Raw genomic sequence first — 27,545 nt, forward strand, 5'->3', positions numbered from 1 at the left:
ATGGGGGTGATCAGAGGTCTAACGAAATATCCTTTTTTATCATTTATTTCCTTATTCCCCAAGCAGCAGGAACGCTAAGAGGAAGTCAAGTCTGCATTTTTGGATTCTCTATAAAGTGTTCTGAATTTTAAAAAAAATTTAAAAACATACAACTGAGTGGAGATCCTCAGGTAACCCGTGCGGAAGGTCGGGAAACCTGGGTGCGCAGAGGTCACGCCACAGTGGAGGAAAGGGTGTACTCAGGTGGCGTCACTCACTGTGACATCGCAGTACTGGTGCAGCACGGAGGAAAGAGCTACCTAAATAAATGAAAGAGCTGGAAAGCTGGCTCGGGTGAGAAAGCCCCAGGTGAGCCAGAAACTGAGCAAGACCGGGCAGGAAATGTGTGGTTAACAGAATCATGGGGGCTTCCTCGAAGAGCCCGGGGCAAGGCTATTTGCTGAGGATAAGTTTTACAACAGACATGACTTGATTTGGGTCCTAGACCTTGGGGTGCAACTGTCTTTCATGTGGCTGAGAAACGCGAGGGAACCTGTGTGGTGCAGCGGTGGGGACCACGCACTGGAAAGGGAAAATGCTGCAGTTGGAGATTTGCGCGCCTGAGTGACTCAGGCAGCAGCAGTGCTGGGTGACCTGGGTCGCTCCGGGGAAGTCAGGAATGCAAATGTCATCAGAAACTATCCGCTTCGTGGTAACGTGGCTGCATCAGAACATTTTTCTAAGCATTACCCGATTTCTCCTCACCACTGATACATAAATGATGGATGTGTCTGAGGAAAAAAAGATTGAGAAATGCTACTTTGAATTTAGCTTGAATATAAGCAAAAAAAGGGAAGATGATTACCCTCCCAACCTCTGCCTCAGACTCCACTGTTGTTTGAGGCACAATCATAAGCAAAATGGACCGTGGAGTCTTGTGTGGTCTTGATTTCTGTGTGTGTTGTGTTATGCTGACACAACAAGAGCTGGAGTAGCACGAGTGGTTTGGCAATAAAGAGGCTTATGTAATAAAAACACTATGAAAGATAAAATGAAATCTTTTAGCAAAGTTGCCTTTTATCTTTTATTTTTCATTTTCCTTGCACCTGTGTTATCATTCACTAAAAATTTAAGAAATAGCCCTGGCTGGTGTGGTTCAGTGGATTGAGCACCAGCCTGCGAATCAAAAGGTCACTGGTTTGATTCCCAGTCAGGGCACATGCCTGGGTTGCGGGCTGGGTTCCCAGTTGTGGGTGTGCGAGAAGCAACCGATCCATGGATCTGTTTCTCTCCCTCTTTCTCCCCTCCCCTCTCTCTAAAAATAAATTTAAAAATCTTTTAAAAAATTTAAGAAAATACAACTCTGAAGAGGCACACTTATTGATAACTGGATGAAAATAAGCCCCTAGCAGCTTATATTCACACTCAGAATGTTAAATGGCCAAACAAGCCCACTGAGAATGTCCTTCCAGTGAGCAATGAACTATTGCTTAGATGCCACAGTTCTTTAGGAAGAATTTAGGTACGTCAGGCACAGGCACCTGAGGATCCTAATAACTGAATTAGCTTCTCTGCAGTTTACATAGCCAGGTTTATAAGTACGATCGACTTTTAGACATGAATATAGAATGTTACTGCATTTTCTTAAAAACACTTGATGCTTAGTGTCTTGGTGTCGGGTACAAGAAATTTCTGGACTTACGTGCATTTGCATAATGTTTGGGTGAGCATGCCAAACCTAGGAGCAGAAAAGAGTTAATGAAAGTAATAATCTTAATATTTATTGATAGGAACATCACTCTTTGGTGTCTTTATGCCAGACAAGGATAGGCAGCCCTGTGCTGTGCTTCACGTGAGTTCCTTGTGAGCAAGCTAGAGGCACTTGAAATAGTCTGCACTCTTCTTAGATGTCCAGGATAAAAAGCATCTACTATGATGCTTCAAAATTTAGAACTCTATATGTATATGTATGTGTGTATATATACATATATAAATATATAATGTATGTAGGTAGTAGGTAGGTGGGTCTGTCAAGTTTATTTGGGAAAATATCACAACCTGAATTGGGCTTGCCTTTTGAGGTGTTTTGTTTGTCCCGCTCCCACCTTTTTTGGTTAAGAGACACAAAATGAAGTTAACTGAATGATAATTTTCCTGCTCTCAGAAACGTTTACAAACCTGATGCACACGTTTAGGGCTGCACAGGTTCATAGATGCTGTGGATGCAAATGTTTGGAAGAGACTGTTGATAATACACTATTTAGAAAATATTCCCATGCGGATGGGTAGGTTCGGGTCCTGAGATTGACCTGGGAGGAGGGAGGATAAGAAACCACGCTGTACCAAAGGACAGCAGGAGAGTCGGCAGTTGATTATCTCAGGGTGTTGTTATGAGGATGGGAATTCCTTGTAGTTTGCTCAGTATTTGCTACATAAATGTCTGAAATTTTCTCTAGCTAGCTTTAAAAATAGAACCGTCAGTGTCTCATGAGTCAGAGAAAGCATAGTCTGCCCTGGAGGCCAGGAACAAACCTAGGTGACATGTCAAGGTTCCCTTCCCACACCGAGACAAACACAGAACAAAACAGCAGAGTCGCTCGACAGACCTGATTACAATGAGAGTGAATTAAAATGCAGAAACATAAAGTCATTCCTCACACAAAAAACAGCGAAGAGAGCTACTGGATATTGCTCTAAGACAATATGTGGTCAGCTGATGCAAGATGATATATGTACATCTTCACATCCATACATCAGAGTAAGCACGCAAATTCTCAATATAAATTGCCTCAAGAGGGGCAGCTCTGATGAAATTGAAAATATCTCCTCCATATGTGCGGTTTCAGAAGTTCTAATATTTCAAGAAAATATTCTAAAAGATAGAGTTGGCACGTGAAAAGCACGGGCAGAGGGATCAGTAATGATCAGAGCAGAACAATTGTAGAAGGCATCTTCATTTTCCTATGGCTCATTTGCATTTGAAACACTGAGAATTCCTATCTCTCTGGTGCAAAAATGTGTACATATTAAATTACTTTCCACTTGAAAGAACAGTTTCCTAAATGTTTGGAAGGTGATCAAATTTTAACTGGAGGACTTGTTTTCTTCCATCAGGTGTGGGGGAGATGTGGCTTCCTGGTATGAGAGGCAACAGTTGATTCTAATAGCAGAACAAGACAAAAATAAGAAAGTAAATTGAAAACAAATCCCATTTGTACAGTTTGATTTAAAGGTGGCAAAAAAGGATACATATGGTACAAACGTGCCAAAAGACATGAATTTAAAAGTTAAGTAGTGATACTTTCAAAACATTGGGATATTCTGATACTTGAAAATGACATTCTGTTACTCTAGGCTTCTCATCCACGTGCTCTAGTTTATTTCAGTACACAAATTTCGGAGTGTCTAGTCAGTGTTTAAAAGACAGATGCCCACAATCTATCAAACAATAATCTCAAGACTCTACATTCTGCCCACCAAATTTTAAATTTTAGGATATTGGCAGGGCAGCAAAGATTAAAAACCTCTTTGCTATCAATGTTAAACAATATTCAGTTTGAAGGAATTTCCTGATCATTCACTCAGAGACCTAGAAGTTGGTATCTAGGCAGAGATTTGAACTCGCAAAATGAAACCACACTGCATGAAAAGATCTTTCTGAACTTTTTTCCCTCTGATACGGTAAAACGTCTAGGAAAGAGGTGTGTGCTCAGAAAGAAAACCAGGACTTGAGAGACCTATCTACCCCTGTTGCTCTCGGCCTTGCTCTGCAGAGACTGCACTTGGGGGACAGAGGTGTTCAGGCACTGCCTCACGGTGGGTTCCAGGGGCTGCCACACGGAGGGGGACAGCTTCCAGTGGACTAACGGCGGAGAACGTGATGTAATCTTTGTAAACGAGGTTATCTAGATGCCTGCTGTTCTGTGTTTCTCCTCCTCCTGTTGTCCTGGGTCTCTGGGAAGGTCTCTGTAAAGTCCCCTGTCTTCGTCAGGGCGCTCGAGGGTCATAAGGAATGGGGAGCACAACTGTGAACTGGAGACTTCAAGGGAGAGCATATCCCCAACCAGCGGGAGGACAGTCCCCATTGGAGGACAGCGTGGCAGGACTTCAGTCGGGACCGAGGGGCAGGATGGCACAGTGCCGCTGTCTACCCTTCCAGGCCAAAGGTGAGGAATCTCGTGAGAAGTTTTTAAGGGGACAGTGTTTTTACAGGCAATTCACACTGTCTTTTAAATTGCTGCCTCAGACTTATTTGAACAAACCCTTATCTTTCGGTTAAGTAAAAGGTATTGGGCTTAACTTGCAAACACATAACTTTAACAGAGGAAGGTAAAATATCTCCGTAATACAGCCCTGGCTGGTTGTGGCTCAATGGATTGAGCACAGGTCTGCAAACCAAAGGGTCTCTGGTTCGGTCTCCGGTTCGGTTCCCGGTCAGGGCACATGCCTGGGGTGTGAGCCAGGTCCCCAGTAGGGGGTGGACGAGAGGCAACTGCACATTGTTTCTTTCCCTTTCTTTCTCCCTCCCTTCCCCTCTCTCTAAAAATAAACACATAACATCTTTTTTAAAAAAACCTCTAAAAAGTTTTAAAAAAACACAACAATAATCCTCTGTAATACAAATTTGGAGACCCAGAGATTTTGGATACATGGAAATCATCTTGACATCTCTTCTTATTGATTAGTTTGACCTTTCCCTCCCAACAAACTTCTACTTTAACTATCACATGGTTGACAGAAAAGACTGCCTTCTTCCTTTACGGTGACCTGTTAATGAGAAGATAAATGACCAAAATGTAGACCAAAGGTGAAAGATTAAGTAAACACAAATGGGACTATTGTCAGACTCTGACAAATTAAAAATTACCATCCTGACTTATTAATAAGCAATGCTCATCTATTTAGTTACTTGGATCCTATTTATTAAGTACCTTCTCTGTGACAGATACTGTTTTAGGTGCTGGAGATACAAGAGGGGGTGGGGAAACCCAAACGACCTTACTCCCATAACCTCATGTTTTAACATCCAAGTTTTCTGAAAGCAAGTAAAGGCAGTCACCTGATCACCCATAGAAGCAAGGTCCGCCACCATATTTACCATGCTTTTCTACAACGCCGGCACGTCTGAGGGTGGGGTTTCGTTCCCAGACGTCTGAGTCGCATCTCTCTGTACCTGGCCAGAGTTGTCCTCAGCTTTGAGAAGAAGATCTAAGACAGGCAGACTTGGGTGCCTGCCCCGGGTGAGGAGACCTAGGAGTCGAGTTTGCTTCACTGCACAGCAGAGGTTTCCTTCACTTCAGAGAGGTGCTGGGACTCCTCCGCGAGCCCGGGGGGAACTCAGTCCTGCCGTGATCGGGGTTTCAGTGTTGGAAGCTGTTGTGTTTCGGGTTCATGTTCTGGCAGGTGGGGTAGCCAATCAGTGTCCAAAAGAATCGTGCAATCATTTGATGTAAGAGTATTTGGAATAAGACTGTGTAACAAACTGGATATTTTCATTGTTTTATGATTTTATTACATCAACCAGTATTTATGAGGTAAACAAATACAACTACACCAGTGCAAAGAGAAGGTCTTCATGTCCACCTAGCCTCATTTGGAAAGGTAGAAAAAGGAAAAAAAATCATTTTTATAGCATTCTAACTTCTGTGCGGAGGTACCTGCTGTCGTCTTCTGTTTCTCCCTTCGTTGCGTGCTCTTCTTTTGCTTTGGTCCTCTCGGAAAGAGTCGAAGTAGGGGCTCTCCAGGAGCTGGGCACAGGTTAACCGGTCGTCTGGGTTCATCTTCAGACACTCCTTTGGGAGAAAAGCAAAGATGATATTTTAAAAAGGGCCTATTTTGTTACTGTGTCCCGAAACTTTGAATAATAGCTGGATGGAGCAAACATGAGCTTAGAAAATCAGGTTTGCATATTATCCGGCACTTACAACTTGTTAATAACTGTGGTCACCTCTATTTCTTCATCGCTGCACTCTGGCTTCTGCCTCCACGGTTCCACCCGAGCAGCTCTGCTTACCCACACCCAAGACTTCTACTTCCCGATCCTTCAACCCACTGCCACACTTCACGTTCTCCTCTCAGTAGCGTTAGACACTACTGACCACTGCCCTCCTTCCTGAAACTCTCCTTCGGCTTCTCTGACGCCTCACTTTCTGTCCTCCTACCTCCTGGCTGCTTGGTTTCAAACCAGCCTTTCTTAGTTTACATTCTTCTCCACAGTGGTGGCATGAAATTCCTCAAGGCTCCGTTTCAGGTTCCCCTTTCTTCTCATTTGTTCTAAGTGTCCAGCTAATCTAACTGATGTTCAGTGGCTTCAAAGGTCAAGGTTTACCAGAGACTTCCACGGGTACGCTCCTGGTCCAGACCTCTCTCCTTTGAAATCCAGACCCACGTGTGTAAGGGCCTACGTGCTATCTCTGCTTTGTCTCAAGGGCACTGCTATGGGTTGAGCGCGTCCCCCCAAAGTACTTGCTAAAGTCCTAACCCCAGTAGCTCATCATGTGGCCTTACATGGAAACAGGGCCTCCGTGGATGTAATTAGTTAAGAAAAGGTGATACTGAAGTAGTGTGGGATCTACTCTAATATGACCGGTGTCTTTACGAGAGGGGGGAGACCCTGCAAAGACAGACACATGTAGCATACGTCATGTGGAGACAGAAGCAGACCCTGGAATTCTGCTGCCAGAAGCCCAAGAATGCCTGGGACTACCAGGAGCTGGCAGGGGCCAGGGAGGGCCCTCCCCTGGAAGCCTTGGAGAGAGCATGGTGCGGGAGAGACAAGAGGGGTGGGGATGGGAGGGGGTGCCAACACCTTGGCTTTATGCTTCCGGCTTCCACAATTGTGAGAATGTACTTGACTGTTTTTAGCTGCCAGTTTGGGGTACTTTGCTACAAGAGCCCCAGGAAACCGACACAGACACCTCCTCTCTGCCACCTCCCTCTACTTCATGCGCCAGATCTAAACGATCGTCAGGTCCTATCCACCACATTTCCCATTCTATCTTGAAGAATCCATTCACTTCCTTGTATGGACTCTCAGTCTACTGAAATCTAGTTGATCAGACTAGATTTTGGTCTCTCTAGTCCCAAAATATGGTTTTTGTTTTTGTTTTTAAAGGGAATTTTTAGATCCGAAGAAGAGACTGTGAACGGGAATGTCGTCCCGCCTGACCAGCTGTCGGCGTGCTGAGACAGACTGGACGGAGCTGAGGCTTCTGAGCCCCCGACTGCCTGATTAACAACCTTCTGCACGCCAAGAGGCTGAGGAATTCTCAGAGGTGCTCCTGACTGAAGTGTTCCTAACTTGGGAAAAATTTTAAAATGAGGGGCAAGAAATTGGAATTGCAAAGTCCACATTGGGATCCTTTTCCAGGGACTTCAAATTTCACAAAAAGCCCTTCAGCAAAGTTGCCACGAGACTTCTTGATGACCAGATGAAACTGATCTAGAGATAGGACGGCAATGGCTATGAAGACATGGTAATAAGAAATAAATGTGGTGCCCACCGTCTCATTTTAAACCTAATGAACAGAACACAAAAGCTCTGCCGCTGCATGCCACCACTGTCCTTGGCACTGCCACTGGCTGGCACTTCACCCACTTGAGCTGTTCCCTGTGGAGATTCTGACCCAGTCCCATGGGATAACTACCTGTTATGGTAGCTGGTACTCACTTGCTGTTAAAGATGTTTCAGCTGCAATTAATGAAAGGAAGACTGCCTTTGTCTAACATGGGGTAGGAGTCTAGGACGTAGGGTGTGACTCACTGACTAGCACAACCCCTGATGCACTTGAGAGAGTTCTTGGGTCCCAGGTCAAACACTATGAGCCTGAATCAAATAGCTGAGAGACAAAACTAACTTCGCCCGGCATCTTGGGCCGACCAACAGGGCACGCACGCCACCTTCGGAGATCAGGACAGGGAGTTTGTCCTCTACCTGCACTGTGCCCCTGAAGTTTTCTGGTCAGTTGGAGGAAGAACCGCAGGGAGGCCTGGCCACAACATGGAAGTGGGGTGGGCGTGTAGTGCTTGACGTCCCCCGCCCCAATTGCTCTGGGTTTTGTTAAATTGTACGTGGGTCAGAGCAACCTGTCCTGAGCAAGGTCAGAACATTGGGCTTCCAGGAAAGGACCTGCAAAGTGCTAAGGCAGGGCATAGCAGTGAGACAGGTGGGAGACAGCTGAGGCCGTGGAACAGGCGCAAGGGCGGTCGGAGAACCCAGAGGTGTCAGGCTCCGAATCTCAGGAGGGCCCAGACTGAAGGAATCCAGCAGCACCCTGGATAGCACCTTCGCAGCACCCGGCAAGGGCACCAGGGCTGGTCTGAGTGGGCCATAGGTCCTCTAGACGGCTCCACCTTCTAGATCATATGAGTTTCAAACTACGCTGCTCATCATAATCACCTAGGGGGACGTTTAATAACATAAATTCTAAGGTCTTATTTACAGACATTCTACTTCTGTAACCTGAGTTTGGATACTGGAATGCATGTTTTTGAAAAGCTCCCAGGTCATTCTGATGAGTGGCATGGAAACCACTGCTATAAACGGAACTTAATTGATTGTTAAAGATAGATACTCTTACTGCCATCCCTAAGCCCCCAAGGGCTTTTAGTATCCACTTTGGATGAAAGAGTCACATCTAGCACGGCCTCGGTGGAGCATGGATAGTGGATGATCACAGGTGAGTCTCTTCTATTTTTTATTAGAACTTGCCCTAGGTTTGGTGATCTCTCTTGGGCTGGTGCAGAGGCTACACTCTATGGTGTCTACACGGCTCTGACTTGGCTTGGTCTGCTAGCTTTTAAAAAAATAATTAAAAATTTTATTTAATTCAATGTGTCTAAAATATTATCAATTCAACATATAATTCCTATTTTAAATTATTAATGAAATGTTCATACTTTACACTCTTTTTACAGTAATTTTCAAAGAAACCTAGTACATCTCCACTCAGACAGGCCATATTTCAAGGGCTCAGCAGTAACATGTGGCGGCCACCATACTGGGCAATACAGTTCTGGACCTTCGAACTCAGGAAGTGGCATTCATCCTCATAAGCTTCCACAGTCTGAATATATGAATTTAATATTCAAATTTCTAATGAATACAAAGAAGTAATAGTGTTATAACAGCAAACCCTAAATATACTCTTTTACCTCCTACTAATTTTAATAAATAGGTTAGAAAGATTACTGCATATGCCACTGATGTTCCTTTAACTGTAATGATTTTACAGTTCCTTATCATTTTCAATGACTACATTCCACTCCGGCATTGTTTGCACTACTGTCTGCTCCTCCCAGAGTTACCAGCTTCAATCATTATAATCTGCGGTCAGTAACAGTTATAAATGATTCTTAAGTACCTTCATGAAATTCAGAGTCATAGGATGAGCCTCTGAGAATTTTTCTTCAAGAGTTTCCTAGAAAACAAAGTAGAGACTTTCAATATTACATAAAAACAAAGTATGCGTATTTAGAATATATTAGTAATAAGGATACTTTAAAAAAGACCCCCTAGTAGGTTAATTTCTTTTAAAGATTTTTAAGTTCATATTTTAATATAATTTTACACTGTAGTGTAAAGACTTGAAAGCAAAAAACTGGAGTGATTTTCTTAATTTCATGTCTTGCTGTTGATGTTTGGTAAATGTGGGCTCCAAACGTCCCCTCCTGACAGACTGCAACAGTCCTACACTATCTGTGCCTGACCCACTTACGGGAATGCTTTGAGCGTGTGTGAAAATACACTGAACTCCGGGTGTAAGAGCAATACAGAAGGGACAAAACTCAGAGTAGTAAGGGGCAAGGATGAGGAGGGCGGGATGCAGGAGAAGTCGGTGGGGAGGAGGAAGCTTCAGAGAGAATGATAACATTCTTCTTGAGCTAGGCAGCAGGTACCTGTGAATTTGTTGTTTTATTCTTTAAATGACATTTTCTTTTGAAATTCAACCTCTGGCCTGGTAACTTAACTTTTAACCTTTTATTATACTTAGTAAAAGAAATCCAGTATGTAAATCAAGGTATCGTATGAAATAAACTCAAAACAAAGAGGGCGTGTAGAAACAGCAGGGGCCCGCCTGAACCGCAGCCTGTCCATGGGCCGGCCGTGAATCAGGATCTGGCTCCACAGGTGCTCGCCCGCTTGTACCTCTCCGGCTCCCGCAGGGCTGGCGTGTGGACGCACGCCCACGGGCAATGCTCTCATTCCACAGGCAGAATCCAGACCATACGGAGTTTTAAAGGTCACAGCCCAAACTTAGGTAGTGCAGACAGGGAATCAATGTCTACAGGAGTAAAAAGGTCAAACTGATACCTTCCCAAAGAAAGGCAAAGCCCACGGCCAGAGCGTGGGGGAGCATGCGGTTTGGGGTACTGATTTGGACACAATGAGGGTCATTTTGTAGAATGACCTTCCATGTGAAAATATACCTTGTCAACAAATGGTTTTGTTGGTTTGAACTATGTTTCACATGCTGAAAACATAGAGAACGCTCCCCCTTCCACCCCAAAATAAAGGAGTACTATTGTAAATACTGTGTGTGACATAATAATTATTTCAGGAAAATAATTTAACTAAAAGGATCAGGTATTTGTGTAGGAACTAAACATATTTTCACTTCAAATTTAACATTAAATTAACCTTTGGATAGGGCAAGTACACTTGATAAGCATTTTCTCCAATTCATTTTATGTGGTTTTTATATAGTTTCTTTGATCTGTGTTAGTGTGGCATATGGAAACAGAGGCTAAAGTCACGAAAATGAAAAACAACTACCCCTTTAAAGTAGCAGCATAAAAAAGAAAACAACCCAAATCAAGTAGTTACCATGTCTTCTGGCTCAGGTACACTGATACCATGAAAAAACTGGTTACTTTTAAAGATGGATTGATGTCTTGGGATTAGTTTTCCTGTAAAATGCAAACCACGTGATTTATGTTAAGTTTATAAAAACAATGCAGTGTTTAAATGGTTAACTTCTGAGGGCCAGCTGTGAAAGAAACACTGACCCTGACTGTGTGTGACCTGCAGCCCTGGGAGGACTGGGTCACTGCGGAAATGTCCTTCTCAGGGAAGGCCAGTGTGCCCACAAAGCCCCGGGCCACGTGGGGCTCACTCTGCCACTCGGCCTCCACCAGAAGCGGAGGGACGAAAACGGTGTGGAGGAGGGCTTTACACACACCGTCTCATCTAACCTCATAACCACTCAGAGTGGCCGCTGGTTTTTGGCTCCACTGTATCGATGACAATGAGGCTCAGAGGTTTAATAACCCGTCTGAAGTTGCATGGACAGTTCGTGACAGACCCAGGATTTAAACTCAGGTCTGTCTGGTATCTGCCTAATGTAAATTTCCACAATCCTTCTAGGAAATGAAACGATAAACACTTAGGTGCGTTCTGTGGAGAAACTCTATGCCCCCTTTTCCATGCCTCAGAGCTGTCCAGAAGAATGTGTTGGGACCAGACCAGAGGCAGTGGCTCCCCTGGCCAGGGCCCACGCTGCCAGGAGAGCCCATGGCCAGGGCGGAACGAATGTTCATCTCGTGAGCAGATGTGTCACTTCCTTGGCAGCCGTGGTGCCAGAGTGAAGGTGCGGCTAACCTTTCGGGCTCTATTCTCCTCCAGCCAGGGGGAAGCAGACAACCGCCGAGGACGCTGACACGCGATGAAGGACACCCCTAGAGCCCTGTTCCTATTCTGCACTGACGTGGCTGTGTGATTCAGGCCCATCATGGAAGTTCTCTGAGCCTCAGTTTCTCATTTCTAAAAGAGGCACAATGAAAATGTTGCAACGTCCTTGATGGGCTTTTCTTAAGACTGAAAGAGATGGTGTATGCAAAGGTGATTTGTAAATTCTTACGTGCCAAAGGAGTAGAGTTGAGGGGTTGCAGCAGAGACTGGATAGCCTGCAAGGCCTAAATTATTTAGCTGCTGGCCCTTTATAGAAAAAGTTTGCCGATCCCTTCTCTGGAGTAATGGAGGAAAACCCTCTTTTACAGTGGAGAGAAACTGCATTTGATCCCATGCCTCGTAAGAGTGAGTTTTAGGCAGCTGACTCATATCCTTAGCCCCGTCTTAGCTCAATACGGAAAGTAAATGTATAGTTTATTCCATGGCTAAGTGGCTTGACTTGGAAAGGATCGGAAAACTCCTCAGTGAGAGGAGTGCTGGCTCTACACACTGAGGAAAGGGCTGGGTTTTGGCTGCAGCCCAGAACAGCCATCCTGAGCAGCAAGCACTCGGCGAGGCAAGAAAGCTCCTGTGGTTCATTACAGTGACGTGCTATTACTATAACAACCCAGCAACTCTGTAAGCCATAAAATGCAGCTCCTACCCAGCGTTCTGATGATCAGATAAAGTTGATCCACATCTGATTTTCCAGGCCAGAGTGGCTGGCCTGTCAGGAGCTCTGCAAAAACGCAGCCAGTAGCCCAGACGTCGACTGAAGAACCATACTGAGTGTCTCCCACCAGAAGTTCAGGAGCTCGGTACCATCTTGTAGCGACGTAATCAGTGTAGACATCTCCTGGGACTGCAAACACATGGATCGGGTGAGGTGGGTCACATTTTCCCAGCAGGTGGCCTACTCCCAAGAGCAGGTCAGGCCTTCAGGTAAGCTCTGAACACTCTCAGAGGCCACATACTCCAAGCGGGTAATGCAGTGAGGCACTGAGTAAACAGTTACACTGTGCACTCAGACAGTCAATTCAACTTCCAAAGACACCTTAGCTAGCTAATGTCTGTATGATCCCAAAGGGAGGACCGTGAGGCTGAGGATTTCTGTAGTGTGACTTCAAGTCTACACCAACCTCCGAGCGCACTGCCAGGTCACCTGGGTCTGGGTCTTACGAGGACACTGATTGTGGACACACCACCTTGCGATGCGCGTACTGCCAATGCAAGGTTTGCCTGCTGCACAGTTCTAGATTGGTGGAGAAACACCGATTTGTCCCTCTGTACCTTTGGTTCCTCCCTGTGTGGGACCATGTCCTTTTTCTGAGCGCTGTCCGAATTCCCTCTTCGACGGTCAGTTTGCTCTCCAGGCCCACCAGCCCCAGGAAGGCATTTTCCCGACCACTCTGGCCCACATCATTACTGTTTCCCTCTAGGGAACCAGCTGCACCTTCACTTCTGCACTTCACTGCCAATCACCTGCAGTAATACTTTTTTTTCCTTTTTACTTCAGATTCCAAGTGCACAAAAAGCAGAAATGCATCTTATAACTCTTTTCCTCTCCCATGGGGCAGAGCATATAAATGTGACATCAAATAAATTCCAGTTGAATGGAGTGGACTGGAGGTACAAATTAATGCAGTGACTCAAGGTTAAAGTGAGGTTTTCCTTTTCAAGTAATAACAATATAACATGTAACATACACTCAATATCTCAAGTAGGAATTTCAGCTCCATTATTGCATAATCACCTGAACTGGGTAAGTTAGTAACAAGTGGCTACTCACTCAGAATCCGTGCAAACCCGAAGTCACAGATCTTGATTATTCCCTGCTTAGTTATCAGAATATTTTCCGGTTTTACATCTCTGTGAATGCACTGTAAGATAATGTTTGATTATTGCTTTGAGCCATCAAAATGACAAAGCAAAAAATTAACTATTAGTTTAAATGATACACATAGCCTGTGAGATAAAAACAAATATGGGTTTTCTTCATTTTTCTAAAAGAACTTAAATTGGCAATTTTTTTTACTCATCATATCAAAAGAAAAAAATCAAAATGTAGCTACATCAGTGAGGAAATGATTGTTGAATATGGAAACTGATTTTTGGAGGGAAGGTAGTATGGTACAATGATTTCTTCTGGAGTTTTCTGGGCCCTATTTTAACTGTAAGAGGTAAAACCCTAGATGAGGCTACACTCAGTGTACCTCTAACAAGAAGCTCCCGCTAACCAAAGATGCGACAATCTGAACATCAGAGAGAACAATGATTGCAAAGGATTAAAACAATCAAGTATATAAAATTCCCAAGTTTATAATTATGTACCACATTCCATAACATCCCTTCATTGTTCACTCTTGGATGTTGCTAAGATACAAACTCATTACTCTTTGTATTGATAAGTGCAGGAAATAATCCCAGATTTATCTTGCTGTATTTTACAGTGGCCAGAGTCCATAAGGATAAGCTCTTCTCCATAGAATTCCAATTAATAAATGCAGAAGGAATAACAGAATTAGAAAAATGCCACCTTTTAAACCTAATGAAATGCTGGTTACAGGCAATAATCACCTAAGGATGCTAAAACCATCCTATAAAATGCTGACAGGGAAGCTGATCACGGAGGAAAATCAAACAAGAACCTCTGAACCCGCAAGTCTACTTTAAGATGACTGAGTGGGACAGCCAGACATTGGATACCTTGTGATGTTGACCCAATGAGAAGTGTACAGCACTATACACGAAGTATTCTCATATAAAAAGATGAGCCTGAAAATGATCAGGCCTCTAGATATAAATACCAATTTACGGGAAACACAAGTGAACGAACAGGACACAGTGAGCCAAGATGATTTCAGTAACAGTGATGCTCAAAGTGTGGTTCTTGGACCAGCAGCTTCTGTATCGGTGAGGAAACACTTGGAAATGCACGCTCTCAAGCCCGACCCCGGATTTATGGAATCAGGGACTCCGGGGGCGGGCCCAGAGACTGTCCCATCCAGCCCTCCAGGAGCTGGAGAACTAGGGCTCTACAAAATTAATGATGACAATTTTTTTTAAAAAGGTGGGGGCAGGGAGACTGTTACAGAATAAAAGACTGAAGAGACAAAAAAAAAAAAAAAAACAGACCAAAACCAAGTGCCATAATGGGTTACACTACTGAAAACTTATTTTAATCCAATTTAAAAACAATCAGAGGAATCATGAGTACTGAGGCAAAAAGAAATAGTAAGTTTATACAAACTTTCCATTCCTAAGGAATGAGAAGTTTGATTCTCATAGAAAGTGGAAGAGGGCTACAAATAACGTGTTGCTTCTCCTCATATTCTGTACCTTTCTTCTGGTTTGCTCTTCTGGTTCTTACTCCGCTCCCCGACCCCCGTTTTCAGCTCTTTGAAGACACCCCTGAGCTACGTGTAGAAGGATCATCAAGAAGAATGAACAAATGCGTTAGAGAATGTCACTTACATTGTGTTTATGACAGAAGTTAAGAGCTTGAAGTGTTTGCCACAATACACTTTGGATCACTCCATCGGCAACTCTAGGGAAAAACACCGCAAAGGACATTAGACACTCCCGGGCGGGGTCCCGGGGCAGAAGAGGGAGCAGCGAGGGCGTGAGCGGGGCTCGTGACGGTCAGTGGATGCAGCGCGTAGGGTGCCTTGGAAATGTGTTTTAAAAAAAGGCTTAATGGAAATTGCTTTACTCTTTTTCATTATAATTACATAATTTCCTCTCTAAATTTCAATTTTTACATCTGTAGAAATGACACATGCTTAACAGGAAATTCAAACAACAGAGAAAAGTAAAGGAATAAAAAGTGTTCGGCTCAAGTCTTGTTGCCCCGAACAGCTGCTGTGACCTGTGGTGGCGGTCCCCTTAGGCACCACTGTTCCTCTCCCCTCTGCGAGTGGGAGTTTACTTTTTAATTTTCATATTAAAAAGTATATTCATATGGTTTAGAACTTAAAAATCCCACAAGTATCTCTATGAAGTATTCTCTCTCAGACCTGCCTACCCAGCCGGTTCACCCTCTGCAACTTCCCTGTTTCTGACTTCAGCACACACAGTGTGGCTGTAAAGGGTCTCATTATACAGATGTGTCGTCATTTACTTCGTCCCCATTGATGAGCAATTGGCGGCTCACGTTTTATTTTTAGAAACAACACTTCAATGAATATATGTAATCGTCCAGCTCACTGCAGTTATGCAATTACCTTTTAAGGTAAGTTCTAGAAGTGGGATTTCCAGGAACAAATGTAGGCACATATTACATTTTGACCCTGCGGGGATGAACTTTAGGTAGACCTGAGTCAGCTGTTGCAGGAAAAAAGGTATGCTTGAAGACTGACCTTTAGCTCATCCAGTTCGAGTTGGTGGTCAGCACGCAAGCAAGTGCTGGAGTGGCTTTGTAAAAGTGCCTTACGCCTGGTAAGCAGGCCGGCACTCTGGGAAGCCAGGGGGAATCAAGAGCCCGTGAGAACGGGACCCTGGGAGCTTTTGTCCCTACAGAATCCTTACTCTGTGTGGAAGATCCTGGAAAGTGCCAACGGCAGGTGTATCTTCCATGGGGGAACTGGGGAGTACTCTGGTCAGGAGTAGTGTGCTTCGTGTAACCATCTCCACAAATTGTAGCAATCACAGCAAGACTGTAACTTTTCTGTTGATGTGTTTCCATTGCTCACTTCGCCCTCCCATGAATGACACCTTCACAGTTACTCACTGCCCAGCTGCCCTCCCTGAGGGAGGGTGACCCACTCCCACAAAACATCTGTGCACTGAAGTCCCTATCTCCTCGTGTGTTTTTGCTGGTGTTGTGTCTGTTCAATCTGTGGTTAAAATAGAAAGATTTTAGTTTTCATTTGCATTTCTTTAATTAGTGAATTTAATTTTTACATGATTATTGGCTGTTACACTTCTTTTTTGGTGTATTTACCGTTCGCAGCTTTTTACTTTTTTGATTGGTCTGTTTACTCCTTTTTAAACTGAGTTATGAAGACTCAGTGTACATCGGAGTCTGCGTATACGCTGCAACTATTCTCCTTAGTGTGTTGTTGGTCTTCCAACCTACTCATGGGACAGGATTGCTGTTTGCATATTTTGAAAAACCTGAAACAAGACTTCTTTGACCAAATGTCTACTCTAAGTTTTTTAATTAAAAATTTAAAATTACCCAAAATTCCAAACACACTCATCACTCGGCTCTAATATTTTATCATGTCTGGATATTTGAATACGTTTAGACTACTTTTTAAAAACCGAACTAATCCTGCAGATGTACCTGGCCTTCCAGAACAGCGCTATGGCCTACGTGTGGCTCAGGCATATGGTGCTAGCAACAATCCCTCGCCATGTGTGAAATTTGGAGTGCTGTAACCATTACACTGAACATTACTTGTTTTGTTAACTCTTTAAGCAATTCCCTTAGATTTTCACAGAATATAATGAAAATGAGGACAAGCTAAACTTGTCTCCAAAAGTCATATATTCTATTAATTGTTGTTTTCGCATTACATTAGCTAGAGCTCTCAGGACAATGCTACGTTATTATACTGGTGCCGACTGATGTCTTTGTCTCGTTTCTCACTTCAGAGGTGGCTCCTTTTGTGTGGAGTAAAAAATTAGCAGTTGATTTGAATATGGTTTGTGTGTGTGTGTGTGTGTGTGTGTGTGTGTATGTGTGCACTAAGAAAGTATTTTAACCCTAGTTTGCTAAGCTTTAAAAAAAAATCAGAAAAGAATGTTGACTCTCAAGTGCCTTTCAAATTTTACCAACCACATGTGTTTTTTTCTCCTTTAACCTATTAGCAAATTATGTGGATAGATTTCCTAATATTGAACCATAGTTCATTCCTTGAACTCAGACATCCAATACATAATTTAGCCCCCAAATGCATCATGATTTATATGTGCAGATGTGTCTCCCCAGTCATTTGTGCTCCAGGTTAACATTCATCTGCCTTGAGCCAATGCTGAGATGGGAGGGGCAGCCAGCAGATGCGCGTCTGGGGAGGAAGGGGAACTGTGTGTGGCTGATGCCTGAAGTCTGCCGCAGTCGATCCCACGTATGTGAAACCGGGCCTGACCACACAGAGCCCCGTTTCCAGACTACTTACCCATTTGGATTCCTCTCCAGCTCATTTAAGAGTGTATGGTCACAGTATTCAAAGACTAAGTGCATTTTCCTCTTTCTCCTGAACACCTCAATGAGGTTCACAAGGTTTGGGTGTTTTAATTGCTGCAAAGGAATTGAAATACATCGTTTGGTGATTTGTTTCTTGTAAGAGTTCTCCCCGGATCCCTTACAATTTTAAGAACAGAAGGTCTTGCCTATCATCTCTATACATCTCTTGTGGAGAATGTTATTACAGTTACTTACAAGAGAAACTATCCTGAGTAAGAATCACGAATCTTAAAGTTGGAAGAAAAATTTAAGAATTTTTCTAACATACCCACAACAGACGATAACTAAACTGAATCTCCCTGGAGGAAACAAAGTATACTAACACTAAAAATACTTCAGCATTTTGTGGAAATTCTAAATATGTAAGTCATAGAATAACCTGAAGAAAGAACGGAGGAAATGGAATTACTGTGTAAGGCTATAGAAACCATCAATACCCGTTTAGCTGACACATCACCATGGACTGAGTGTAAGAGTCAGCCGGACGTCAACCCTGTCCGGACGCCAGGGCTGGCTCTCAGGAACGGAGCCCGACCTTCCAATCCGGTTACGTCACCTATTCTGGGAGTCCCCGCCGTCAGTCTGTTTTTAATTTGTCGTTTTCCGGCTCTGCTCTTTGATTTTGTTGTTCTCTCCTCTGCTTAGGTGTCTTGTGTGTTAAATTCTATTCCCAAACTGAGGCATTTCACAAGTCAGCCTCTGCTTAACGTTGTAAATCAAGGGAAAATCCTGATTAGGATCCTCTAAGATAACCCATCACTGCAGGGACTATATGATTGATCATCCCATCAGGGTAATGAGTACAAGCCAGGGCTGTCCCAGGCAAACTGGCACCTACGGTCACCCAGCCTGTGTCTAGGGGGACCATACAACTTAGCATATAAACCAGGACATTTTGAAAGAGGATGCTGATCAGACCAACTCTGGTTATAGACCAGGGCATCTGATCACTCCTAACTTACGACCCACCTTCCCTCTTGGTTTCCCACTATGGCAGAAAAATCACTTTTCCGAACCCTATGCCATTTACTCAGAAGGATATATAAAAAAGAGGAACAGTATTGTGTACATAGCAAAGCTCAACAAATGATCTGTAGGCCCAGCGGAGAGTCCTAAGTGTGAGGACTTACACAACACCCTCTACCCGGCATCTGCAGGCGTGGTTTGACTCCGAAAAACATCAGCCTGTGGCGATTCCCGCTGCTCAGGAGTTTGGGAAAAGGGGATTCGTTATGCATGAAAAATATTCCCAGAGCACCAAGTCATTTTTTTTTTTTCTATGAGCTCTACTGCCTAAAAGGTCAGAAAGGCTAACAGCGGAGGAAACAGGCCACACTGGTAGGTGATCCAGCTGCAGCCAAAGCTGGAGACGGGAAACAACGAAGTGTCTCTACCAGCAGAGCGACGGACTCACAGATGCCTTTGCTGGATGCCACAGCAAGGTTCGACCCGGCAGACCTGCCTTTGGGTAGATCAGCAATTTACAGCTCATTTGCTGGTGAAATTAATTTAGCCCAGAAAAACAGTGACTTGTCTCAAGTGAAACAGGTAGTAAGGAGGGGGGAGAATCAATCAAATTTAAGTAACTGGAGGATATGAGGAAGGTCTGGTAGATATATATCCTGGAAGGAAACTGTTCTGAGCATACCTGAGTGTAATTACCAAAAGCAGGAAAGGGTACCCCCTGAGCATCATCGTCACCAGAGATCAAGCTGAGCTGGAATCTGGCTGCTTTTTAACCCAAAAGTTCATCCTTCAGTTGGGGAACTTGTAACCTCGGAGGCACGACCCGAGCATTAACTTCAGTGGGAGATTTTGGGGGCTGCAGCGGCTAAAAAGCATCACTTTTATCACTTTTATTGGAAAACAACCACTGCCCAGCCCAGACACGCCCCACGACTTAGCTGCGACAGAGCTGGCTGTGGGCTGTGAGGTCAGTGAACTGCTTTTTATCACAATGCATGCGCTCTTAAAGAATCCGTGTATATCTAAGTATAGTTTAAACAAAACACTAGAACTCATTAATTGAGGAAACCTGCTACAGATACTTCTTGAAAAAGATGGATAATTAAGTATTATCTCCCATTAAAAACTGGATTTCTGGGGGTTCCCTAGAGCAGATGACACGTGAAAGGTGAAAGTTGGCTGTGTGTTCTTGAAGTCTTAAGAGTTTTGTTACTCGAAGTGTGGTCCACGAATCAGGAGCTTCGGTGCCCCTGGGAGTTGGTCCCAAAAGCAGAATCTCAGGCTTCCCCCACCCCTCCCGAGGCAGAGCCAGCGTTCCAGCGAGGTCCCCTGGGGAAGCCAGTGCACTTGCACGCCTGAGCAGCGCTGCCCTCCAGCTGGGCTTCCTCTCTGATGAAATAGGGTGCTGATGAGAAGCATCCCTAGGTCTCGTAAGGTTCTAAAACCGTACGATTTTTAGGATGGGAAATGTTTACATCGAGAACTTATGCATCGTACACGCCAACTCCCACCAGAGAAGAAACAACTATGACCAGCCCTTTGAGTGCAATGTGTACGCACAGCTGGGGCGACCTTCAATATGTCTGAGGACCAGTGGGCCCCAGCAGGGACCTGTCCACAGCCATGCCTGCAGCCCCACGGGCACAGTCCTGTGGGCCCCTCTGTGCTGGCAGACGCTCTTTTATTTGCTGGTTTATGTGGGGGGTGGGGTGAGAAATGGCGGGGCACAGCTGGGGGGAATGAGGGGATGTAGGACAGTGGAGATTTACCAACCAGAAGGGAAGTACTTCAATAGTTTAACAATCTACAGCTGTACTCATAATAAATGCCAGCTAAACATCAGAGTGGCTAAAGTCCAAAGTGAAAATCAATTTGTTTCTCCAAGTTACTGATACAAAGGAATTTAAAAGTCCAATAGAAAAAGAAATCACTTAAAAATTCTTTGTCATTTTGGCACACATAGCATGTGGCAGTCACATTTCAAAGATCACTCAATACCATGGACATTACAGATACATAAAGTTAACCTACCTTCAACATACGTATTTCTCTCAGTGCTATTTTTTTAACAACAGGATCATCTTCAGATTCCACAAACTTTTTAATAGCTACCATTTGTCCAGATGTTTTGTTTCTGCATTTGAATACAATGCCATAAGACCCTTCTCCAATCTTAGCTAATTTTTCATACTTTTCCATGATAGCAGAAGTGACTCTTAAATTACTGTGTTGGTTAACTTGCAGTACAGCGTTGCACCTGGAAAACAAGATGGCTCAGCTTCGTCAGCTCATCAAGGACGATGTTCTCACCGATTATTATATAAAACCAACTTGCTAAGGATGCCACAGATTCCTTTCCATTGATTAATTTTAAATACACTTAAAAAATATTTGGGCGTTATTTTGTTAGTTGAACTCAGTACTATGCAGTTCTTCCAGTTACTGAAAAATTTCATATGCTATTTCTTATAATGAGTCTGTGTTGACTTCAGTTGAATTCATAGAAATTGTGGAAAGGAACCTTATCCAATCCATTGTTTTCATTATCCTCTAGTAAATGATTAAAATGTGATGCTGTAAAATCCAGCTGAATGAGTATTTCGTATTCTTGAATATGGTGTTTCTCGCCTCCCTCCTGTGTGAATACGGCCAAGGCCAAGACAAGAATTGAGAACAAGACACCGTACAAAGCGCTATACCTCCACCTGGTGGAGAGAGAAGAGAGAGACTGCGGACTGTTAAAGCCATTAAAAACAATAACATCTTTTTAGAGCATTATTTATCGTGCTTAGCGTTTATGTGTATGAAGGAACAGATCCTTACATTCTTAGCTCCCAAAGAAAACAGGAACAAAACAAAAAAGAAGGCAGATTTTTCTATTCCTTCACGTATGCTCTCATACCCATAGTGATTTCTATGGAAATACTGGGTTTAAGTTTTCTGTCTTGCATCAGCCATTTGTGAATGTTGTGGTGACTGGATTACATGTTAGATTACAAACAAGGCCAGCATAACTAAATAAGTCAGTCTAAGAGTTAAAAATATAAAAATTTTAATTAGTCTTAAAAATCCCACCCCACTTTACTCAGCAGATTTTTTTTTAAAGATTTTATTTAATTTTTTTCTAGAGAGAAGGGAAGGGAGGAAGACACAGAGGGAGGGGAACATCAATGTGTAGTTGCCTCTCGCACTCCCCACACTGGGGCCCTGGCCCACAACCCAGGCCTGTGCCCTGACTGGGAATGGAACCGATGACCCTTTGAAAGGTTTACAGATCTACACTCAATCCACGGAGCCCCGCCAGCCAGGGTACTCAGTAGAATCTTGATTATAAACTTAGTAATAATAGCTAGCTTTTAATAACACTGTTCTATGCAAATTACATATAATGTACACCAGTATTTCATTAAGTAGGAGTCATTTTTACCCAATTTTACAGACAAGGAAACTGAAGCACAGTGAAGCTAGTATGGAATTGGAACCTAAGCAGTCACATTTCAAAGATCACAATTTTAATCAGTACACTATACTACCTCACAGTTAATTAAAAATAAGGCACAATTTGAAGATAGAGCACAATAAAGCTCTATCCACGTATTGGTATTAATAAAATTTGAAGTAGACAGTTGACCTCTGCCCTGACCAGTGTGGCTTGGTTGGTTGGGTGTCACGCCGTGAAGCGAAAGGCCGCTGGTTCCATTCCCAGTCAGGGCACACGCCTGGGTTGTGGGTTTGGTCCCTGGTCCAGGCAGCTGATTGATGTTTCTTTCTCACATCGATGCTTCTCTCCCTCTCATTCTCCCTCCCTTTCCCCCTCTCTAAAAAGAAATAAATTAAATCTAGCCCTGGCTGGTGTAGCTCAGTGGACTGAGCGCGGGCTGTGAGCCAAAGTGTCACAAGTTTGATTCCCAGTCAGGGCACATATCTGGGTTGCAGGCCACAGCCCCCAGCAACCACACATTGATGTTTCTCTCTCTTGCTCGCTCTTTCTCCCTCCCTTCCCTCTCTAAAAATAAATAAATAAAATCTAAAAAAAATACTATTAAGAAATAAATTAAATCTTAGAAAAAGAGTTGACCACTTAAAAAACTTCTCATTTCAAATGAGTATTTTTTTTTAACTTCACTAATGTTTGGTCTTTCCTGCCCACAGGCTATCTCAGTGAAGAAAGAAACCATGTACCCTCACTTACCACCATGAAACCACAGGACTGGTGAAAGCATTTACGTGGGCAAACGACTACCACTATTACCCAAGCACATACACTCACGTAACACATGGCAACTCTACCACAGACTGTGTTCGGAAAACTTTTAATTATGTGCCTATTATATAGGGAAAACCTGAGAAGGCCAAGAGGAAAGCTAAAGCTGAGGCAGATTTAGACAGATTATGGAAAAACAGAGAAATAAAAGTTACGAAAATCAGGACCACCCTGTAGAAGCTGAAAAGATTAAAGCACAGTATTATGAACAACTCTATGCAACCAAACGAGACAATATGGTTGAACAAATGTCTAAAAAGATACCAAATACTAAACTGACCCAAGAAATAGAAAACTTGATCACACTCATAACAAATAAAGAATTTCAATTAGTAACTAAAATCTACCCACAAAGAAAAGCCCAGGATCAGAGAGCTTCAAAGGTGAGTTCTACCAAACATTCAAAGAAGAATTAATACCAGTCCTCCATAAACTGCTTTATTGAGTTGGCCAAAAACTCCATTTATTTTTTCCATAAAACAAAGAGCACATTTTTTTATTTTCATCAATAACTTTATTGATTTGGATATTCTGAGTATGTCGGCTATCTCCCACTACTGGCTTCTAGTGGGCAGGGGCAAGGGGTGCTGTTAAACATCTTCCAGTGCATAAGGCAGCCCCACAGCAAAGAATCATTTGGCCCAAATGTCAACAGTACCAAGAAACTTCACAAACCACTTCTGACACATTCGCTCAGTCACAGCCCCTTCTCCATACACTGCACAAATTTTTTTTGCTTCAGTTGTGTTTTTACCTTTCTTGAAACAATAAAACATAATGTGCCAAAAATACTGCGTATCTTCTTCCATCTTCAATATTTATACGGCTGCACAAAATTTACCAATTTTGATAAGTTCTTTTAAAATGCACTCTGATGTGACAGCTGTCACAATACCATCTAACAAAATTGTTTTGAGTGAAGTTAAAGACAACTAAGCACTACTAGAGCCATTTCATGGAAAAAACTAAATGAACTTTTCGGCCAACACAATAAAAAACAGAAGTGGAGGAAACATTTCTCAACTCATTCTGTAAGGCCAATACGAGGAGGGACCCCTCCGAAAAACCCCAGTATTACCTTCTGGAGGGCAGGCCCCTTTGTAGCACAGGTTTCCCCCACTAGGTGAGTGTTCCAGGAACCCATCTGTATCAGTGCACCAGCTGGCATTGTTGTGAGAGGCTGCATTTGGCTTCAGTGAATTTTTTGTGAGGACTCTTTCAATGCATTTGCCCATTTCATGATGGGTGATTTATGAGTGCACCTGCCCACACCCGCACTGAGTGTTCAGTTTTTCACAAAAAATGGCCTGACGCCAAAAATGGCCCTGCCTTCCCTATTGATTTGATCTCATCCCGAGTGGCTTTTTTTGTTTGTTGGTTTTCCCAGATAAATAAAATCCCCAAAAGGAAACATTTTGCCAGTGTGGAAAAGGTGAAACAAAAAAGGGCAGAAACACCAAAAGGCATCAAAATCAACAAGTTCAAAAACTGTTTTGAGCAGTGGAAAAAAGTCTCAATAGGTGTATTGCATCAAATGGAGAGTACTTTGAAGGTGACTGAAGTTTAAACATGTAAGAATAAATATACGATTTTTTTTAAATATATATTTTTTAAGATTTTATTTATTTATTTTTAGAGAGGGAAGAGAGGGAGACAGAGAGAGAGAGAGAAACATCAATGTGCGGTTGCTGGGAGTTCTGGCCTGCAACCCAGGAATGTACCCTGGCTGGGAATCGAACCTGGGACACTTTGGTTCCCAGCTCGCGCTCAATCCATTGAGCTACGCCAGCCAGGAATATACGATTTTTTTATAAATAAGTTCAGGTTTTTTTGGTCCTTCTCATATTACGTTGATACAAAGTCAGATGAAGAAGTCCCCAGAAAACTACAGATCATTATTCTCATGAATAAGGACACAAGAATCCTCACAAAATGATCAGCAGAAATACATAAAATGAGTTATACACCATGATGATGTGGGACTTATCTGAGGAATGAGAGGTTTAATTTATCTGCAAATCAATAATGTGAAATAACATACTAATAGAATAAAAGACAGAAATACAGGATCATCTCAGCAGATACATATTTTTAAAAAGCACTTAACAAGACCCAGAACCCATTCATGATTTTAAAAAATCTCATCAAACTAGAAATAGAAGGCAACATCCTTCCCAGAAGGCCTGTAGAAAAACCTACAGTTAACATCATGCTCACTGGTGAAAGACTGAATCCCGTGCCCCCCGCCAGACTGGGACATTCTTGTAGTTAACCACTTATGTTTAACATTGTATTGGAAGTTCTTGCCACAGGTCAAGTAAAATTAATTGAAAGTACACACAATGGAAATGGAAAGAAAAACTCTCATTTGGAAATGGCATGCTACTGTATGTAGAGAATCCTAATGATGCTAGGGAAAAAAAACTATTGATAGAGGTATATTAGGCAGAGAATAGATGCAATTGGTTGGAAACACTTCTCACCATCATTAGTGATCTTCACGATCTGAAGCCATATGCCTCTTGGTTACAGGGCCTCCTGACTTCAGAATTTACCAAATATTTGACTCTTAAGTTAATGAAGTTCTGTGTACAAAAGCAAAAACATACAGACTTGGGCTAGTTGGTGAATACAGAAAGACATACAGAGATAGATACTTGAGTGTGTTGTTCAAGTCTTTGAAAAATTTTCTATTTAATTTCCTGTTTTAAGGATTGAAACACAGAAAACACTTGTGGGCAGGTTATACTCATGACTGTGTCACACACCAGGTCCCAAGGGCTCAAGCAAGCCTAACGGATACGTGGAGAAGAAAAACAAAATTAGAAAGGGAGAAAAATGGGGCGGAAAACATATTAATTTCTTAATCTAAGTTTCTAGGAAACTCGTGTAAACTGTGGCGTTAGGCAGGGGCGGGGTGGGGGCGGGGAGGAAAACTTTTCAAGACCAGGCCAGATCATTTGCGGGTTCTGCAGGTTAGAAATCACAATCTGTGCTGTTGCTTTTGTTCCCAGTGCAACCAAATGCATTTATATTTAATAGAACTGAATAGACAACGGGCTAAAAAAACCATTCTGTGTCTGTTTTATAATACAGAATTACAGAACTTCAAGAATACACACACCTGATTATAAACTTCTCTTGGTGATATAACGAACAATTGATTAATTAGAAGCATCCCCAGAGAACTGTAAGACCATGTGATTCACACAGTTCAAGAAACGAATTTTGTTTAAAAAAAAAAAAACACATTTCAACGTGCACACATAACAGGAATGAAAGTTCGGCGTAGACCACTTTGTTTCCAGGCCGCTGAACTAGCCCCGACCCTTCTGTGAAGGGCAGCCCAGCTTGGGGGCCACACCCAGGACTCCCAGAGCGCAGGGGCGCCCCTCGCTCCCCAGCCGCAGCGCAGCCGCAGCCCGGACCCGAGGGCCATCCTCCTCCAGGGTTACCCCTTCCTCCCGCCGCCAGGGTGCCCCAGCAACTCGGTCGTATGGCCTGCGGGAGCCCTCTGTCACCTCTAGCCCCTCACCCTCACACCTTCCTGTCCCGCCAGAGGCCACCGAGGGAAGGCAGCCCCACTCTCCTCTCCGGCAACTTTCCCTTGTCTGGGAGCCCCATGCAGACGCCACATCGCTCTCCATGAACCCCACGCTGCCAGCCCCCATCCCACCTGTCCCGCTGCGCAGCAACCCGCGCCCGCCGCCAGACTGGCACTTACTGCGCGGACCTGGCGATGGTGGCGCCGCCCTGAGCAGTCCCAAGTCCGACGCGCGCGTCGCTCTGCTCAGCCAGCAGCAGGCGCCGCAACTCTGGAGCTGAACGTCCGCAGCGTCTCCCGGGCAACCGGACGCTCAGCGGGGCAGGGCGGCTTCCGGGGCAGGTTTCCCCGGTGCCCGCCGCAGAGGAAGCCCGCATCCCGGGCTCACATCCCCGTGGGTCACCTTCGGGCAAACCCAGCCCCTCAGCGTGTGGACGCAACAGCGGTTTCTCCTCCGAGAACCCTTGAAGATGCTCGGAAGGCGGCGCTCAGGAAACACTGCTTTTTCCAGGAACACTATCATTATACCAAGCCCCGTTCCATTCTGAGGCTTTAAAAGCACTAAAATTGAGCACGTGTAAGCGTGGAGTACATGTCCGTTTTCACACCTGGGCACAGACGCTCAGTTTGGCAGACCCTATTCTAAGTCATTACTCTTCGGTCCTGCTTTATTTCCCAAATAAATTTTCAGCAAACTTCTGTAGGCTTTTCCATGACAATCAGCAATTAGGTGCGGTATTTTGCGGCCATTTTCATAATTCAGCAAACATTGTACTAGTATTCTGGGCTGATAGAATAAGAGACATGTCTGACACCCAGCGCGGGAGCAAGTTGAGCAAACAATGTGATGAATGCTATACGAGGCAAATTGGAAATATATTTTGGCAAAGTTTACCCTTCTTGTTCCCAAGATGAACTTAAAAATGCTGTTAAT

At 43.6% G+C, this 27,545-nt stretch overlaps 1 protein-coding gene across 1 annotated transcript; it reads right to left on the bottom strand.

The window, feature by feature from the left end:
* Positions 1-725: 725 nt before the first annotated feature.
* On the bottom strand, positions 726-27,440 carry CDKL4 (cyclin dependent kinase like 4). The gene is made up of 10 exons (XM_028516474.2): positions 26,792-27,440; positions 20,835-21,060; positions 17,770-17,891; positions 15,122-15,194; positions 13,437-13,527; positions 12,312-12,509; positions 10,805-10,887; positions 9,342-9,398; positions 5,637-5,771; positions 726-3,139 (listed from the first exon to the last, which is right to left on the bottom strand). Exons 1-10 carry the CDS (start codon positions 26,986-26,988, stop codon positions 3,038-3,040), a joined length of 1,284 nt encoding a protein of 427 aa, XP_028372275.2. The 5' UTR covers positions 26,989-27,440; the 3' UTR covers positions 726-3,037.
* Between the last annotated feature and the right edge of the window lie 105 nt (positions 27,441-27,545).

This window comes from Phyllostomus discolor, chromosome 6, assembly GCF_004126475.2.
Source record: "Phyllostomus discolor isolate MPI-MPIP mPhyDis1 chromosome 6, mPhyDis1.pri.v3, whole genome shotgun sequence".
NCBI lineage: Eukaryota > Metazoa > Chordata > Mammalia > Chiroptera > Phyllostomidae > Phyllostomus > Phyllostomus discolor.

Excerpts from the sequence above, each read along its gene's own strand:
- CDKL4 (XM_028516474.2), bottom strand. The coding sequence starts at position 26,988 with ATGCGGGCTTCCTCTGCGGCGGGCACCGGGGAAACCTGCCCCGGAAGC. Across the intron at positions 15,195-17,769 it reads CTGGAGAGGAATCCAAATGG|AGTTGCCGATGGAGTGATCC; the intron begins GTAAGTAGTCTG and ends GTTTTTCCCTAG. Across the intron at positions 12,510-13,436 it reads CGGGTTTGCACGGATTCTGA|TCCCAGGAGATGTCTACACT; the intron begins GTGAGTAGCCAC and ends ATGTGTTTGCAG.